Source organism: Oncorhynchus masou, chromosome 24, assembly GCF_036934945.1.
Source record: "Oncorhynchus masou masou isolate Uvic2021 chromosome 24, UVic_Omas_1.1, whole genome shotgun sequence".
NCBI classification, from domain to species: domain Eukaryota; kingdom Metazoa; phylum Chordata; class Actinopteri; order Salmoniformes; family Salmonidae; genus Oncorhynchus; species Oncorhynchus masou.
In genome coordinates, this window is record NC_088235.1 from 20,454,550 (window position 1) to 20,471,861 (window position 17,312).

Below are 17,312 nucleotides of genomic sequence, written 5' to 3' on the forward strand. Positions count from 1 at the left end.
TTACAGATACAAAGGTTGCGAAGAAAAGGTCAAAAGCTTTGTTAAAACAATGCCCACTCAAAATCAGAAAAGTCGATCTGCTTAACCTTGAACAGAAATGGCACATCACATCGTTGCGAACAACCACCCCACTTTGTGGGGAATATGTCCACTAAATGCAAATCTAAACGGCCATACCTGGAAACAGTCCTTCAGCTTAACTGTCATTGGGAACTGGAGGACTGGAGTTGGGCTGTTGGGGGAACTGGAGGACTGGAGTTGGGCTGTTGGGGGAACTGGAGGACTGGAGTTGGGCTGTTGGGGGAACAGGAGGACTGGAGTTGGGCCGTTGGGGGAACTGGAGGACTGGAGTTGTGCCGTTGGGGGAACTGGAGGACTGGAGTTGGGCCGTGGGGGAACTGGAGGACTGGAGTTGGGCTGTTGGGGGAACTGGAGGACTGAAGTTGGGCCGTTGGGGGAACTGGAGGACTGGAGTTAGGCCGTTAAGGGAACTGGAGCACTGGAGTTGGGCTGTTGGGGGAACTGGAGCACTGGAGTTGGGCTGTTGGGGGAACTGGAGCACTGGAGTTGGGCTGTTGGATGTACTGGAGGACTGGAATTGGGCTGTTGGTGAACTGGAGGACTGGAATTGGGCTGTTGGTGAACTGGAAGACTGGAATTGGGCTGTTGGGGTTACTGAAGGACTGGAGTTGGGAAACACTGGCTGAGGGAACGTTTGTTTGCGTTGTAAAAAGTTAGAGTAAATTCTAAATTCATTTTGGTCTGAGCTGTGAAAGCATCACACTAGATAACAGCAGTTATAGGGAGAAAAACAGATCAAATTGTGTGTTTCACAAAAGATAACCCACCCTGGAATTACCCAGACAGAAAACCCTTAGAGATGGAGCCTCCCAGAAAGATCTGTTATTGGCTGGCTGTGTGACATATCGAAGTCTATAAAATCCCCAGGGTGTACACACTGGGTATATGATAGGGCTGAAGGGGGGGGGGGGGGGGTTCAGCCATAGTCTTATTGGCTACGGAGCTTCCTAATCATTACCTTGCACAGCAGACTGGCATAAGACAGAGCACATGAATAAAAGGAGAGTCACAGAATATATGGTGATAGCTCTGATAGCTCAGGTCTGTGTAGTACTAATCTATAGTACTAGAGGGGAGGAGGAAGGACAGAGAGCTGCTGTTAATATCATGCCTGGCTCTATCATGCCCACAATTCCCCATGTTGTTCCCCTGCACCCTCCCTCCGCATCAGACAGACACAGTGGCGAGCTGAGATCCAGTGGGACGAAGATCCAGCCCTGCTGTTGTGAGCCTGTTGCCACAGAACCGCCTTCAGCTGTGCTGAAATGAACCACGCTAAATTCTATTTCTATATGTACCCAGGGGGAGCACCCTTGAGATAATTATTTAATTTCAGAGCAATAGAGAGAGAAGGACGGGCCAGGCTGAGCAAGCCAGCCACACACCATTGATCAGTCTTGCCATATCAGGGAACAGCACTGGATCCAAATAGGAACAGCACACCACATTAGGGAAATTCACTGCACTCCAGTTTCGATTGTGATCACTTTCAAATGGCCAATACTGTCTGCAGGTTAGCGTTTTTCATCAGAAATCTTGTTCTGGAAGCAGCTCTGCAGATTGGTCACTAGCTAGCACAGCCACAAAGTCTAAAAACTGATTTTAAATCTAACCCTAACCTTAACCACACTCAACCGATGAGGCACATGCCTGCAGAACAAGCAATGAGCATCAAATAAGGCCATTGTGAAGTATGCACACATGACACAAGGGCCAGACCAACATCATGCACCGTGGATAACAATCTATTATTGTCCCGAGGAAGAGACCAGTTTGCAGACTTGGTGATAGCAGATTGAACAAACTCAGACTTGGTGATAGCAGATTGAACAAACTCAGACTTGGTGATAGCAGATTGAACAAACTCAGACTTGATGGTAGCAGACTGAACATACTCAGATTTGATGATAGTAGATTGAACAAACCGAGACACACTGTGGGGGTGGACCATGAAGACACATTGTGGGGGTGGACCATGAAGACACACTGTGGGGGTGGACCATGAAGACACACTGTGGGGGTGGACCATGAGGACACACTGTGGGGGTGGACCATGAAGACACACTATGGGAGTGGACCATGAGGACACACTTGTGGGAGTGGACGATGAGGACACACTTGTGGGAGTGGAACATGAGGACACACTGTGGGAGTGGACCATGAGGACACACTGTGGGGGTGGACCATGAAGACACACTATGGGAGTGGACCATGAGGACACACTTGTGGGAGTGGAACATGAGGACACACTGTGGGAGTGGACCATGAAGACACATTGTGGGGGTGGACCATGAAGACACATTGTGGGGGTGGACCATGAAGACACACTGTGGGGGTGGACCATGAAGACACACTGTGGGGGTGGACCATGAAGACACACTGTGGGAGTGGAACATGAGGACACACTGTGGGGGTGGACCATGAAGACACACTGTGGGAGTGGAACATGAGGACACACTGTGGGGGTGGACCATGAAGACACATTGTGGGGGTGGACCATGAAGACACACTGTGGGGGTGGACCATGAAGACACACTATGGGAGTGGACCATGAGGACACACTGTGGGAGTGGATCATGAGGACACACTGTGGGGGTGGACCATGAGGACACACTGTGGGGGGTGGACCATGAAGACACACTGTGGGGGTGGACCATGAGGACACACTGTGGGGTGGACCATGAAGACACATTGTGGGGGTGGACCATGAGGACACACTGTGGGGGTGGACCGTGAAGACACACTGTGGGGTGGACAATTAAGACACACTGTGGGGGTGGACCATAAAGACACATTGTGGGGGTGTACCATGAGGACACACTGTGGGGGTGGACCATGAAGACACACTGTGGGGGTGGACCATGAAGACACACTGTGGGGGTGGACCATGAGGACACACTGTGGGGGTGGACCATGAAGACACACTGTGGGGGTGGACCATGAGGACACACTGTGGGGGTGGACCATGAGGACACACTGTGGGGGTGGACCATGAAGACATATTGTGGGGGTGGACCATGAGGACACATTAACAAAGAGCTGCAGCTAGTTTCAGAATGGGTGGCAAGGAATAAGTTTGTCCTAAATATTTAAAAAAAACAAATAGCATTGTATTTGGGACAAATCATTCAATAATACCTAAACCTCAACTAAGTCTTGTAATAAATCATGTGAAATGTGAGTCACGGTTTTGTCTCACCAGGGGTGATGGTCAAATTCGCATTTATTTTTGAATGAATGAGTGTTACACCAAGGCCTGTACTCTGGAGCGGGATTGATTTGGAGGTGGAGGGTCCATCATGGTCTGGGTCGATGTGTCACATACAGCATCATCGGGCTGAGCTTGTTGTCATTGCAGGCACTCTCAACACTGTGCATTACAGGGAAGACATCCTCCTCCCTCATGTGGTACCCTTCCTGCAGGCTCATCCTGACATGACCCTCCAGCATGACAATGCCACCAGCCATACTGCTCGTTCTGTGTGTGATTTCCTGCAAGACTGGAATGTCAGTGTTCTGCCGTGGCCATCGAAGAGCCCGGATCACAATCCCATTGAGCACGTCTGGGACCTGTTGGATCGGAGGGTGAGGGCTAGGGCCATTCGCTCCAGAAATTTCCAGGAACTTGCAGGTGTCTTGTTGGAAGAGTGGGGTAACATCTCACAGCAAGAACTGGAAAATCTGGTGCAGTCCATGAAGAGGAGATGTACTGCAGTACTTAAGGCATTAATGCAGCTGGTGGCCACACCAGATATTGACTGTTCATTTTGATTTTCACCCCCCCGTTTGTTCAGGGACACATTGTTCAATTTCTGTAAGTCACATGTCTGTGGAACTTGTTCAGTTTATGGCTCAGTTGTTGAATCTTCTTATGTTCATACAAATATTTACACATGTTAAGTTTGCTGAAAATAAACAGTTGACAGTGAGAAGACGTTTCTTTTTTTGCTGCGTTTAGATTATAATGTTACTATAGAGCTTTATACAACGGATGTGTCTAATCCTTACAAAGTGCAGCTAGTTTACAGTCTTTCCAGCTTCAGTTTGCAGTGATTGTGTTTGCTGTGTTGTTGGCTAGCTCCTCTGAACAAGTGTCCGGACAAGTGAGCACATTTTCTACGCGAAATCGCACCTCATTAGTTCATTTGTTATGGATCTATCCAAATAAATGTCACTAGAAAACAGCTTAAACAAATATAAATGCTGTTACTTTGCTGTTATTCTGGCTGCCCTTTTTTGATTGTGACTGTAAGTTAGCCTTAGTTGGCTAGCTAGCAAGCAAGTGATAAGAACGTTGTCAGACAGTATGGCAATGGAACATTTAGAATGAACGTGAGTCCATAGATACAGAACAAAAAGACTGAACGACTGGGTCGCGTCTCTGGCAACCCGAACCGATAGAACGAACAACCAGCTGTCTTGGGTAGCTACCCTAGATTTGTGTCGGGACCATATCTTGTGGAAGGATGAAATAGTGTGAATAAGTTAGTCAATGAAAATAATGAAAATATGTAAATCATTATTTTAATATGTTGGTATCCTGTTGTATAAAAGTGATAATGCCTTTGAAGCCGGTGTTTAGAGGATATATGCTGTATTGGCACAAAACCCCTGCTAATGTATCCTCCAAACACTGGTTTCTCAGTCCTTATCACTTAAAACTTGTTGGGGATAGGGGGCAGTATTTTCACTTTGGATGAATTGCGTGCCCATAGTAAACTGCATCCTACTCTGTCCTAGATTGCTAATATATGCATACTATTATTACTATTGGATAGAAAACACTCTGACGTTTCTAAAACTATTTGAATTATGTCTGTGAGAATAACAGAACTCATAGGGCAGGCAATCTTCCAAACAAGAAGTGAAATTCTGAATGTGGGTCAAATTTGACATCATCGCCCCTTCCCTTCCAAACCAGATATGGATCTGGTAGCAGTTCCTACGCCTTCCACTAGATGTCCTCATTCAGTAGAACGTGGAATGGAGCCTCTGGTGTGAACTTTGACCGAATGGGAGGGGAAATGGACACTGTCCAGGCAGAATGCCATTTCCCTGTGGCGCATTTCTCTGTGGGTGTCACTGTCGTTCCATTTGGCTGCAGATGAAAACGTATGATCGGGTTGGAACGTTATTGGATATATATGAAAATAACATCCTGAAGATTGATTCTCTACTTAGTTTGACCAGTTTATTCGACCTGGAATATATCTTTTTGAAGTTTTCGTCCGAGTTTTGCTGGACCAGCGTCAGCTTTTGGGCACGCGAGCTGAAAGTGCTAGCAAATGCAGCTAATTGGACACTAGTATTGGACATTATGCAACAAAACAACGATTTATTGTGGAACTAGGACTCCTTGCACTGCATTCTGATGAAAGATCATCAAAGGTAAGGGAATATTTATGATGTAATTTCGTATTTCTGTTGACTCCAACATGGCAGAGAAATATATATACGTCTGAGCGCCGTCTCAGATTATTGCATGTTAGGCTTTTTTCATAACGTTTTTTAAGAAATCTAACACAGCGGTTGCATTAAGAACCAGTTTATCTTTAATTACATGTAGAACATGTATCTTTAGTCAAAGTTTATGATGAGTATTTCTGTTATCTGGCGTAGCTTTCTATAATTCGTCCGAATATTTTGGAGGCATTTCTGAACATGGCGTCAATGTAAACCGAGATTTGTGGATATAAATATGCATATTATCGAACAAAACTTAAATGTATTGTGTAACATGTCATATGAGTGTCATCTGATGAAGATTTTCAAAAGGTTCGTGATTCATTTTATCTCTAATCCTGCTTTTGTGACTCTATCTCTGCCTGGGAAAAATGGCTGTGTTTTTTTTTATTTGGTGGTGGTCTAACATAAATATATGTTGTGTTTTCGCTGTAAAACATTTTTAAAAAATCGGACTTGATGGGTAGATGAACAAGATGTTTATCTTTCATTTGCTGTATTGGACTTGTTAATGTGTGAAAGTTAAACATTTTTAAAGAATATTTTTGAATTCCATGCGCCACCTTTTCTGCTGAATGGGGAGGGGGGAGTTCCCCTAGGGGATCGCCTTGCCATAAAAATAATATTCTTCCTATTATATAATATTATTTTCTAGTCTATCATATGGTATTCCGTTCTTTTCTGTTCTGTTCTATTATATTCTGTTTTATTCTATACTATTCTGTTCCATTCTGTTCTATTATGTTCTATTCTAATCTGTTCATGATATAATATTCTGTTCCATTCTATTCTGTCATATTCTGTTATATTATATACTATTCTGTTCTGATATAATATTATGTTCTATTCTGTTGTATTCTGTTCTGTTTTATTATATTACGTTATATTATTTTTTATCTATTTTATTCTGTTCTGTTCTATTCTGTTCTATTATATTATGTTCTAGTCGTTTTTATTCTACAATATTCTGTTCTATTCTATGCTGTTCTGTTCTCTTCTGTTCTATGATCTAATATTCTGTTCTATTCTAATCTGTTCTATGATATAATATTCTGTTCTAATCTGTTCTTTTCTAATATGTTCTATGATATAATATTCAGTTCAATTCTGTTCTGTTCTATGATGTTCTCCTCAGTTCCGTGACAGCGGGCGAGGTAGAGATACTGTCACGCCCTGACCTTAGAGATCCTTTTTATTCTCTATTTTGGTTTGGTCAGGGTGTGACTAGGGTGGGTAGTCTAGTTTTTTCATTTCTATGTTGGCCTGGTATGGTTCCCAATCAGAGGCAGCTGTCTATCGTTGTCTCTGATTGGGGATCATATTTAGGCAGCCTTTTTCCACTGGGTTTTTGTGGGATCTTGTTTTTGTGTAGTGCCTGTGAGCACTCCATTACTTCACGTTTCGTTTGTTTCTGTATTGTCTTGGTGAGTTTCAATAATTAAACATGTGGAACTACGCACGCTGCGTCTTGGTCCATTTATTCTTCCAACAATCGTGACAGATACTTTGAATGATCAGCTTTGAAAAGCCAACTGACATTTACTCCTGAGTTGCTGACCTGTTGCACCCTCTACAACCACTTTGATTATTATTTGACCCTGCAGGTCATCTATGAACATCTTGGCCATGTTCTGTTATAATCTCCACCCGGCACAGCCAGAAGAGGACTTACCACCCCTCATAGCTTGGTTTCCCTCTAGGTTTCTTCCTTGGTTCCGGCCTTTCTAGGGAGTATTTCCTAGCCACTGTGCTTCTACATCTGCATTGCTTGCTGTTTGGGGTTTTCGGCTGGGTTTCTGTACAGCACTTTGTGACATCAGCTGATGTAAGAAGGGCTTTATAAATACATTTGATTGATTGATATTATATTTGGTTTATTCTGTTATAATCTATTCTGTTGTATTCTGTTGTATTATTTTCTATTTTGTTCTATTCTGTTTTATTATATAATATTGTGTTCTATTCTGTTATGTTCTATTATATTCTGTTCTAATCTGTTTCATTCTATACTATTCTGTTGTATTATATTATATTATGTTATATTCTATTCTGTTCTATTCTGCTCTGCTCTTTTATGTTATATTATATTATGTTATATCCTATTCTGTTCTACTCTATTATGTTCTATTCTGTTCCATTCTATTCTGTTCTATTCTATTATTTTACTTTCTGTTTCATTCTCTTCTATTCCATTCTGTTCTATTCTGTTCTGTCCTGTTATACTCTGTTATATTCTATAATGTTATATTCTAGTCTGTTCTGTTCAATTCTATTATGTTCTATTATATTCAATTATATTCTGTTCTATTATGTTCTATCCTGTTTTATTCTATACTATTATGTTCCATTCTGTTCGGTTCTGTTCTAGTCTATTCAATTTGATAATGTTATACTCCATTCTGTTGTTTTCTATTCTATCCTGCTCCATTCTCTTCTATTCTATTTCTCTGAGTTGTTTCTGTATTGGATGACTCAGTTGTGTCTGACAAACAGACAGGTGTCTGGATGTGGTGGGGGTTGACATCAGACACGAAGTGGAAACAAGGTCATCTGATCTGATTCACTTAAACAGTCTGTTTCACCATAACATCTGGAAATAACTCTGTTGAAGTTCCACATAGCAGTTCTCAGCTGTCTGTGCAAAACTATAACTGGATGTGGCTTTTTCTTTTGGTCTGTTTTGTAGAATGTGGAGATATTTCTAAGGATCGGTCACTATGGTTAATAACTGATTCATTTGGCTGTATTCAATATTGCTGTTCTGTCTCAGTTTCATCATGGTGTTATAGCCATAGCTGCAGTTCTATCTGTTCTTTCAGTGAAAGCCTTTTCAGATTACTTCACACTACTAGTACACCAGCCACCCATGTGGGGAAAGATTGAACTGCACACCGCTAAGAGGTAAGGAGCACTTTACAGAAGAGATACGTTATAAAGGTTTTGCATAATTTCAGCCAGTAGTTTTGAAAGTGGTGCTCATTAGCCAAAACGGGCCCCAGAAAATGTTACACATTTGTGTACACATCATCACTTTCGTATAATATATTACGTCCTGCATTTTCTTTCTATAATTCCCCCTGCAATTCATATGATGTGTTACGAATTCCAATTCATACAATATGTTACGATTTGTTTGTGCTTAAGCTCCCGTTCAGTCTCTTTAAGTTGTCCCTATGTAATTACATGGTAATAGGGTTTACTGGTATCAGTTATTACAAAATTGGAACAAGCATACATCCAATTGCTGAAGGTTATTCCACATGTACCAATGGTATTACACATTTTCTTGTTCCACTATGTAACACATTTGAAAGTCACCTATGAATTACCATGTTAATAATGCCAACCAAATTGTGACCTTGTTTCGAGTAACTACATGACATTAATAATTACACATGTGCAATAACTTTCAGAAAGTGGATGTGAAATTACACAGTCCTTGTCCCAATTGTGTAATAACTGATACTGCTAAACCCTATTAGTATTTAATTACATAGTAATAACTATGTAACTACCATGTTGTTAATGTGTTGTTACTACTGTTATTAAGGTGTAGAAAGTGTTACCAAGTTTAGTCATGTGTCAGGCCTATGTTAGTGTCTACTATGAAGGCTTGATTTAATTCAAAGTGGGGAGCTATATAATTAAGCAATAAGGCCCGTGGGGGTGTGGTATATGGCCAATATACCACGGCTAAGAGCTGGTCTTCTGCACGACACAACGCGGAGTGCCTGGATACAGCCCTTAGCCGTAGTATCTTGACAATATACCACAAACCACAGAGGTGCCTTATTGCTATTATAACTGGTTACCAATGTAATTAGTGCAGTAAAAATAAATATTTTGTCATACCCATGGTATATGGTCTGATATACCATGGCTGTCAACCAATCAGCATTCAGGGCTCAAACCACCCAGTTTATAAAACTGTTTTTGCCATGGGCAGGCATAATTCCATAAGATTCAATTAACTCTTAGATGATAGGTTAGGTGCTTAATCTCTCATTCGGTGGTTTATCCGTTTATAATTATTTTCTCCACTGACAATTTTCATCCATTAATAGGAATGATTAATAGATTCATAGTTACTGTCAAAAAATATGAATACATTTAATTCAGTTACATTTCATTCCACACTTGTTTCTGTAAGTAGTCCAGTTTAATGTATTTATTCAAACAAAGTTTCATATTTAGATTAAACAGTGTGAATTGAATGATTTGGTCCAACAATTTCGTTTGAATTCTTTTTTCTTTTTTTTCTTTTTTTTCAGGCTGTGATGAGCTTGATATACAGTGGCAAGAAATATGTGAACCCTTTGGAATTACCTGGATTTCTGGTGTAAATTGGTCATCAAATTTGATCTGATCTTCATCTAAGTCACAAGAATATACAAACATAGCGTGCTTAAACTTATAACACACAAATTATTGTATTTTTCTTGTTTATATTGTATACATCATTTAAACATTCCCAGTGTAAGTTGGAGAAAGTATGTGAACCCCAAGGCTAATGACTTCTCCAAAAGCTAATTAGAGTCAGGAGTCAGCTAACCTGGAGTCCAGTCAATGAGACGAGATTGGATATGTTGGTTAGAGCTGCCTTGCCTTATAAAAAACACTCACAAAAGTGTACTATTCACAAGAAGCATTGCCTGATATGAACCATGCCCAGAACAAAAGAGATCTCAGAAGACCTAAGATTAAGAATTGTTGACTTACATAAAGCTGGAAAGGGTTACACAAGTATCTCCAAAAGCCTTGATGTTCATCAGTCCACAGTAAGACAAATTGTTTATAAATGGAGAAAGCTTAGCACTGTTGCTACTCTCCCTAGGAGTGGCCGTCCTTCAAAGATGACTGCAAGAGCACAGCGCAGAATTCTCAATGACGTTAAGAAGAATCCTAGAGTGTCAGCTAGAAACTTACAGAAATCTCTGGAACATGCTAACATCTCTGTTGACGAGTCTACGATACGTAAAACACTAAACAAGAATGGTGTTCATGGGAGAACACCACGGAAGAAACCACTGCTGTCCAAAGAAAACATTGCTGCACGTCTAAAGTTTGCAATAGTGCGCCTGGATGTTCCACATCGCTACTGGTAAAATATTCTGTAGACAGATGAAACTACAGTTGTTGTTTGGAAGGAACACAGCATCAAAACCTCATCCCAACTGTAAAGTATGGTGTTGGGGCTGCTTTGCTGCTTCAGGGCTTGGACAGTTTGCTACCATCAACAGAAAAATGTATTCCCAAGTTCATCAAGACATTTTTCAGGAGAGTGTTAGGCTATCTGTCCTCCAAATGAAGCTCAGCAGAAGTTGGGTGATGCAACAGGACAACGACCCAAAACACAGAAGTAAATCAACAATAGAATGGCAGATGAAAACAGGCCTTCTGGAGTGGCCCAGTCACAATCCTGACCGCAAGAGAGCAGTTCACACAAGACATCCCAAGAATATTGCTGAACGGAAACATTTTTGTCAAGAGGAATGGTCCAAAATTCCTCCTGACCATTGAACAGGTCAGATCCGCAGCTACAGAAAACGTTTGGTTGAGGTTATTGCTGCCAAAGGAGGGTCAACCAGTTATTAAATCCAAGGGTTCACATACTTTTTCCACCCTGCACTGTGAATGCTTACACGGGCTGTTCAATAAGGACATGAAAATGTGTAATTATTTGTGTGTTATTAGTTTAAGCATTCACATAGTTTCTTGCCACTGTAGGCTACAGACAGCGGCTGCTCTAGAACTCTTGTCCCAGTCAGGACACTAGTGGAAGCCTTGTGGGCATTCGGCCCCAGGGTCTGACTCCTTCCCCTCACACCTCCATGTGAGGCCTGTGTTGTGGGGGGTCAGACAGCAGCTTAGGCCCAGTCTCCCTGGCTGGCCCAGATGGCAGAGGGAGGGACACAGTGGTAGGATTGGGAGCAGAGGCCAGCAGGGGCTGTTACAAAGACACACACACAGTCACACACATGTTACCACAAACACATATTCAGGACCCTAACTCCATCTGAGGACAATTCGGGGTAATTTTGGGGGGAACTCAGTCATTGTCTCAACTTACTGTTGCGAGTTAGAATAGTAGAATACACAAGGTGACATTTCTATACTTGGTTGTGCATCAGCAGTTTTCCTCGTGCATCAGCAGTTTTCACTGACAGTCACTCAATTAATCCATGTCTGTTACATTTTTTAGATTGGTAAATTAGTCTAGCCAGCTATCTAAACTTGTAGTAATCATGGCCGAATTACCAACTGGCAAGGCAGGGTATGTGCCCAGGGTCCCTGAGCTCCAGGGAGCCCCAATTGATTTTGTTAGTCACTCTCGCTCAAATATCATATTAACATTTTAATTAAGACATATATACATTTTTCTATCCTAAATATTAGGAATAAGCAAAGACATTGATTTCTGGTTAAACAGACGTAAAAGGGGTATTGGAAAACATCTATGAGAAAAATACTTAAAAGGTATCAGAAATACAACATAACACTATATTGTAAAGACCCCTTCCAACTAATAGCAACACTTATATGCAGCTTTGGAGAAATGATTTGCCTTGTGTAAGTTTGAAACATTACCTTGTGTCTTGTAATACCCTCACCAAAAACACACATAATGTACCTTAAAGACATTTTCCCATTTCTCATGAGGAGGGAGGATAATGAAAGTTCATAGAAGTAACAATTAAAGGTAGATCTATCAATTAGTTATAGTGTTTTTACTGATATCAAGTTTGTTTATGAATTGTTAAGTAATTAAAACTAGAAATGCTGTTATCAGTTACCAAACTGGGCTTGATGGTAACGTCCACAGACATCGTTTTTGGCACATCCAGACCGAGTTTAACTTCAACGTCCATAGATGTTGATTTTTGTTCCGGTCTGCCTTGATTTGACCCAAACATAGACATCCATGATTCCAGTCTGGACCAAATCTGAACCAATCATAGACGTCTATGATTCACGAGTTTGGAGAGCATAGTACACTACAGTATAGTACAGTACAGTAAAAAAAAGAAAAGTACAGTACTCTACTCTAATCTACTTTACTCTACTGTTATGTGCTGTACTCTACCGTACTGTACTCTACCGTACTGTACTCTACCATACTGTACTCTACCGTACTGTACTCTACCGTACTGTACTCTATTGTACACTACTCTACTGTATTCTACTCTACTGTACTCTACTGCACTCTACTGTACTGTACTCTACTATACTATACTTTACTCTACTGTTATGTGCTGTACTATACTGTGCTGTACTCTACTCTACTGTACTGTACTCTACTCTACTCTACTGCACTCTACTGTACTCTACTCTACTCTACAGTACTCTACTCTACTGTACTCTACTCTACTGTACTCTACTATATTCTGCTGTATTCTACTCTACTGCACTCTACTGCACTATACTATACTTTACTCCACTGTTATGTGCTGTACTATACTGTATTCTACTCTACTCTACTGTAATCTACTCCACTGTATTCTACTGTACTCTACTCTACAGTACTCTACTCTACTGTACTCTACTCTACTGTACTGTACTCTACTCTACTCTACTCTACTGTACTGTACTGTACTCTACTCTACTGTACTGTACTGTACTCTACTCTACTGTACTGCACTCTGCTGTACTCTACTCTACTGTACTCTAGTGTACTCTACTCTACAGTACTCTACTCTAGTGTACTCTACTCTACAGTACTCTACAGTACTCTACTGTATTCTACTGTATTCTACTGTACTCTACTCCACTGATTTCTACTGTACTCTACTGTATTCTACTCTACTCTACTGTAATCTACTCCACTGTATTCTACTGTACTCTACAGTACTCTACTCTACTGTACTCTACTCTACTGTACTCTACTCTACTGTACTCTACTGTACTCCACTGTACTCTACTGTACTGTTGTCTACTCTACTGTACTCTACTTTATTCTACTCTATTCTACTGTACGCTACTGTATCATGGAATTGCCCAACACTTTATTTTGATGCTCATCTTGCCATCTATCACTTTGGGGACACATTTATCACTTGAATGCTGTTGTCGCTGACCCAAAATGGACAATTCTGACCACGTTGTCTCCCCTCTGAAAAGTCTGTCCTGCTGCTTACCTTTGATTGTGGCTACAGCTGCTCTGTTCTCTCTCCTGTGACCCTCTGCCTGTCTGTCTGCAGCTGCCCCACTTTTCACTGGGTCTCTCCCTCCCTCCATCCAGACCCACATGAGTCCCAGTGACCACTCTCTTGGACAGACATGAAAGGGCCGAGAGGTAGAGCTTCCCTGGGCATGGCTGGGCTGGGGCCCCTTAGCTGGCAGACCGCCTGAGCTCCAGCTCTGCTGTTGTTGTGGAATGTTGAGGGGTTCAGCTGGTAGAGTGCCCTCTCACCCACAGGGAAACAGGGGTCTAGGTTGGTGGGGGCACAGTGGGCCAGAGGTCATCATTGGGCATCATCCCAATGGCCCAGGACACTGGCGTGGCCATGGGACGGCAGAGTGTGTATGTCTATAAAGGCTGGGTTGGAGGAAAAGAGAAAGACCATGTGTGACAGAATGCTTTAACGAACAGACAGCACCTGGATAATTCCACCTTAACATGTTTTACCTCATAGAATATGGAATGCATAGCTTGTATTACTACCAAATGGTTACAGTGGCTTGCAAAAGTCTTCACCCCCTTGGCATTTTTCCTATTTTGTTGCTTTACAAACTGGAATTAAAATGGATTTTTATGGCGGTTTGTATCATTTGATTTACACAACATGCCTACCACTTTGAAGATAACAAATATGTTTTATTGTGAAACAAACAACAAATAAGACAAAAAACAGAACTTGAGCGTGCGTAACTATTCAACCCCCCAAATCCAATACTTTGTAGAGCCTTTTGCAGCAATTACAGCTGCAAGTCTCTTGGGGTATGTCTCTATAAGCTTGGCAAATCTAGCCACTGAGATGTTTGCCCATTCTTCAAGGCAAAACTGCTCCAGCTCCTTCAAGTTGGATGGGTTCCGCTTGTGTACAGCGATCTTTAAGTCATACCACAGATTCTCAATTGGATTGATGTCTGGGCTTTGATTAGGCCATTCCAAGACATTTACATGTTTCCCCTTAAACCACTCAAGTGTTGCTTTAGCAGTACGCTTAGGGTGTTTGTCCTTCTAGAAGGTGAACCTCAGCCCAAGTCTCAAATCTCTGGAAGACTGAAACAGGTTTCCCTCAAGAATTTCCTTGTATTTAGCTCCATCCATCATTCCTTCAATTCTGAACAGTTTCCCAGTCCCTGCTGATGAAAAACATCACCACAGCATGATGCTGGGATGGCGTTCTCTGGGTGATGAGAGGTATTGGGTTTGCACCAGACATAGCATTTTCCTTGATGGCCAAAAAGCTACATTTTAGTCTCATCTGACCAGAGTACCTTCTTCCATATGTTTGGAGAGTCTCCCACATGCCGTTTGGCGAACACCAAACATGTTTGCTTATTTTTTTCTGGACACTCTTTCGTAATGCCCAGCTCTGTGGAGTGTTCGGCTTAACTTCTCTAGGGTATGTGGGCGTCCCACCTGGCCAACATCCAGTGAGATTGCAGAGCGCCAAATTCAAATACAGAAATACTCATTATAAAAATTCAGAAATATACAACTATTTTACATAGGTTTAAAGATTAACTTGTGAAACCAACCACGGTGTCAGATTTAAAAAATGCTTTACGGTGAAAGCATACCTTACAATTATTTGAGAACACAGCTCAGCAGACAAATCATTACAAACAGTAACCAGCCGTAGAAGAGTTACACAAGTCAGAAAACAAGTCAGAAATAGAGATAAAATTAATCACTTACCTTTGAACATTTAAAAACATTTAAACGTGTTAACCATCGCAAGGCTGCAGGCCCAGACGGCATCCCCAGCCGCGCCCTCAGACCATGTGCAGACCAGCTGGCTGGTGTGTTTACGGACATATTCAATCAATCCCTATATCAGTCTGCTGTTCCCACATGCTTCAAGAGGGCCACCATTGTTCCTGTTCCCAAGAAAGCTAAGTTAACTGAGCTAAGCGACTACCACCCCGTAGCACTCACTTCCGTCATCATGAAGTGCTTTGAGAGACTAGTCAAGGACCATATCACCTCCACCCTACCTGACACCCTAGACCCACTCCAATTTGCTTACCGCTCAAATAGGTCCACAGACGATGCAATCTCAACCACACTGCACACTGCCCTAACCCATCTGGACAAGAGGAATACCTATGTGAGAATGCTGTTCATCGACTACAGCTCGGCATTCAACACCATAGTACCCTCCAAGCTCGTCATCAAGCTCGAGACCCTGGGTCTCGACCCCGCCCTGTGCAACTGGGTACTGGACTTCCTGACGGGCCGCCCCAGGTGGTGAGGGTAGGTAACAACATCTCCTCCCCGCTGATCCTCAACACTGGGGCCCCACAAGGGTGCGTTCTGAGCCCTCTCCTGTACTCCCTGTTCACCCACGACTGCGTGGCCACGCACGCCTCCAACTCAATCATCAAGTTTGCGGACGACACAACAGTGGTAGGCTTGATTACCAACAACGACGAGACGGCCTACAGGGAGGAGGTGAGGGCCCTTGGAGTGTGGTGTCAGGAAAATAACCTCACACTCAACGTCAACAAAACTAAGGAGATGATTGTGGACTTCAGGAAACAACAGAGGGAACACCCCCCTATCCACATCGATGGAACAGTAGTGGAGAGAGTAGCAAGTTTTAAGTTCCTCGGCATACACATCACAGACAAACTGAATTGGTCCACTCACACAGACAGCATCGTGAAGAAGGAGCAGCAGCGCCTCTTCAACCTCAGGAGGCTGAAGAAATTCGGATTGTCACCAAAAGCACTCACAAACTTCTACAGATGCACAATCGAGAGCATCCTGGCGGGCTGTATCACCGCCTGGTACGGTAACTGCTCCGCCCTCAACCATAAGGCTCTCCAGAGGGTAGTGAAGTCTGCACAACGCATCACCGGGGGCAAACTACCTGCCCTCCAGGACACCTACACCACCCGATGTTACAGGAAGGCCATAAAGATCATCAAGGACATCAACCACCCGAGCCACTGCCTGTTCACCCCGCTATCATCCAGAAGGCGAGGCCAGTACAGGTGCATCAAAGCTGGGACCGAGAGACTGAAAAACAGCTTCTATCTCAAGGCCATCAGACTGTTAAACAGCCACCACTAACATTGAGTGGCTGCTGCCAACACACTGACACTGACTCAACTCCAGCCACTTTAATAATGGGAATTGAATGGGAAATGATGTAAATATATCACTAGCCACTTTAAACAATGCTACCTTATACAATGTTACTTACCCTACATTATTCATCTCATATGCATACGTATATACTGTACTCTATATCGTCGACTGCATCCTTATGTAATACATGTATCTCTAGCCACTTTAACTATGCCACTTTGTTTACATACTCATCTCATATGTATATACTGTACTCGATACCATCTACTGTATCTTGCCTATGCTGCTCTGTACCATCACTCATTCATATATCCTTATGTACATATTCTTTATCCCCTTACACTGTGTATAAGACAGTAGTTTAGGAATTGTTAGTTAGATTACTTGTTGGTTATTACTGCATTGTCGGAACTAGAAGCACAAGCATTTCGCTACACTCGCATTAACATCTGCTAACCATGTGTATGTGACAAATAAATTTGATTTGATTTGATTTGATGATCTT

General features: G+C 42.3%; 1 protein-coding gene across 1 annotated transcript; it reads right to left on the reverse strand.

Moving 5' to 3' along the window:
- Positions 1 to 482: 482 nt before the first annotated feature.
- Positions 483 to 12,371, reverse strand: LOC135511349 (uncharacterized). The gene is made up of 5 exons (XM_064932893.1): positions 12,339 to 12,371; positions 11,372 to 11,491; positions 2,890 to 3,057; positions 2,007 to 2,798; positions 483 to 683 (listed from the first exon to the last, which is right to left on the reverse strand). Exons 1-5 carry the CDS (start codon positions 12,369 to 12,371, stop codon positions 483 to 485), a joined length of 1,314 nt encoding a protein of 437 aa, XP_064788965.1.
- Positions 12,372 to 17,312: the final 4,941 nt, after the last annotated feature.

Excerpts from the sequence above, each read along its gene's own strand:
- LOC135511349 (XM_064932893.1), bottom strand. The coding sequence starts at position 12,371 with ATGTCTGTGGACGTTACCATCAAGCCCAGTTTG. Across the intron at positions 2,799-2,889 it reads CCCCACAGTGTGTCCTCATG|TGTGTCCTCATGGTCCACCC; the intron begins GTACACCCCCAC and ends CCACCCCCACAG. Across the intron at positions 684-2,006 it reads CACCCCCACAGTGTGTCTCG|TCCTTCAGTAACCCCAACAG; the intron begins GTTTGTTCAATC and ends TCCCAACTCCAG.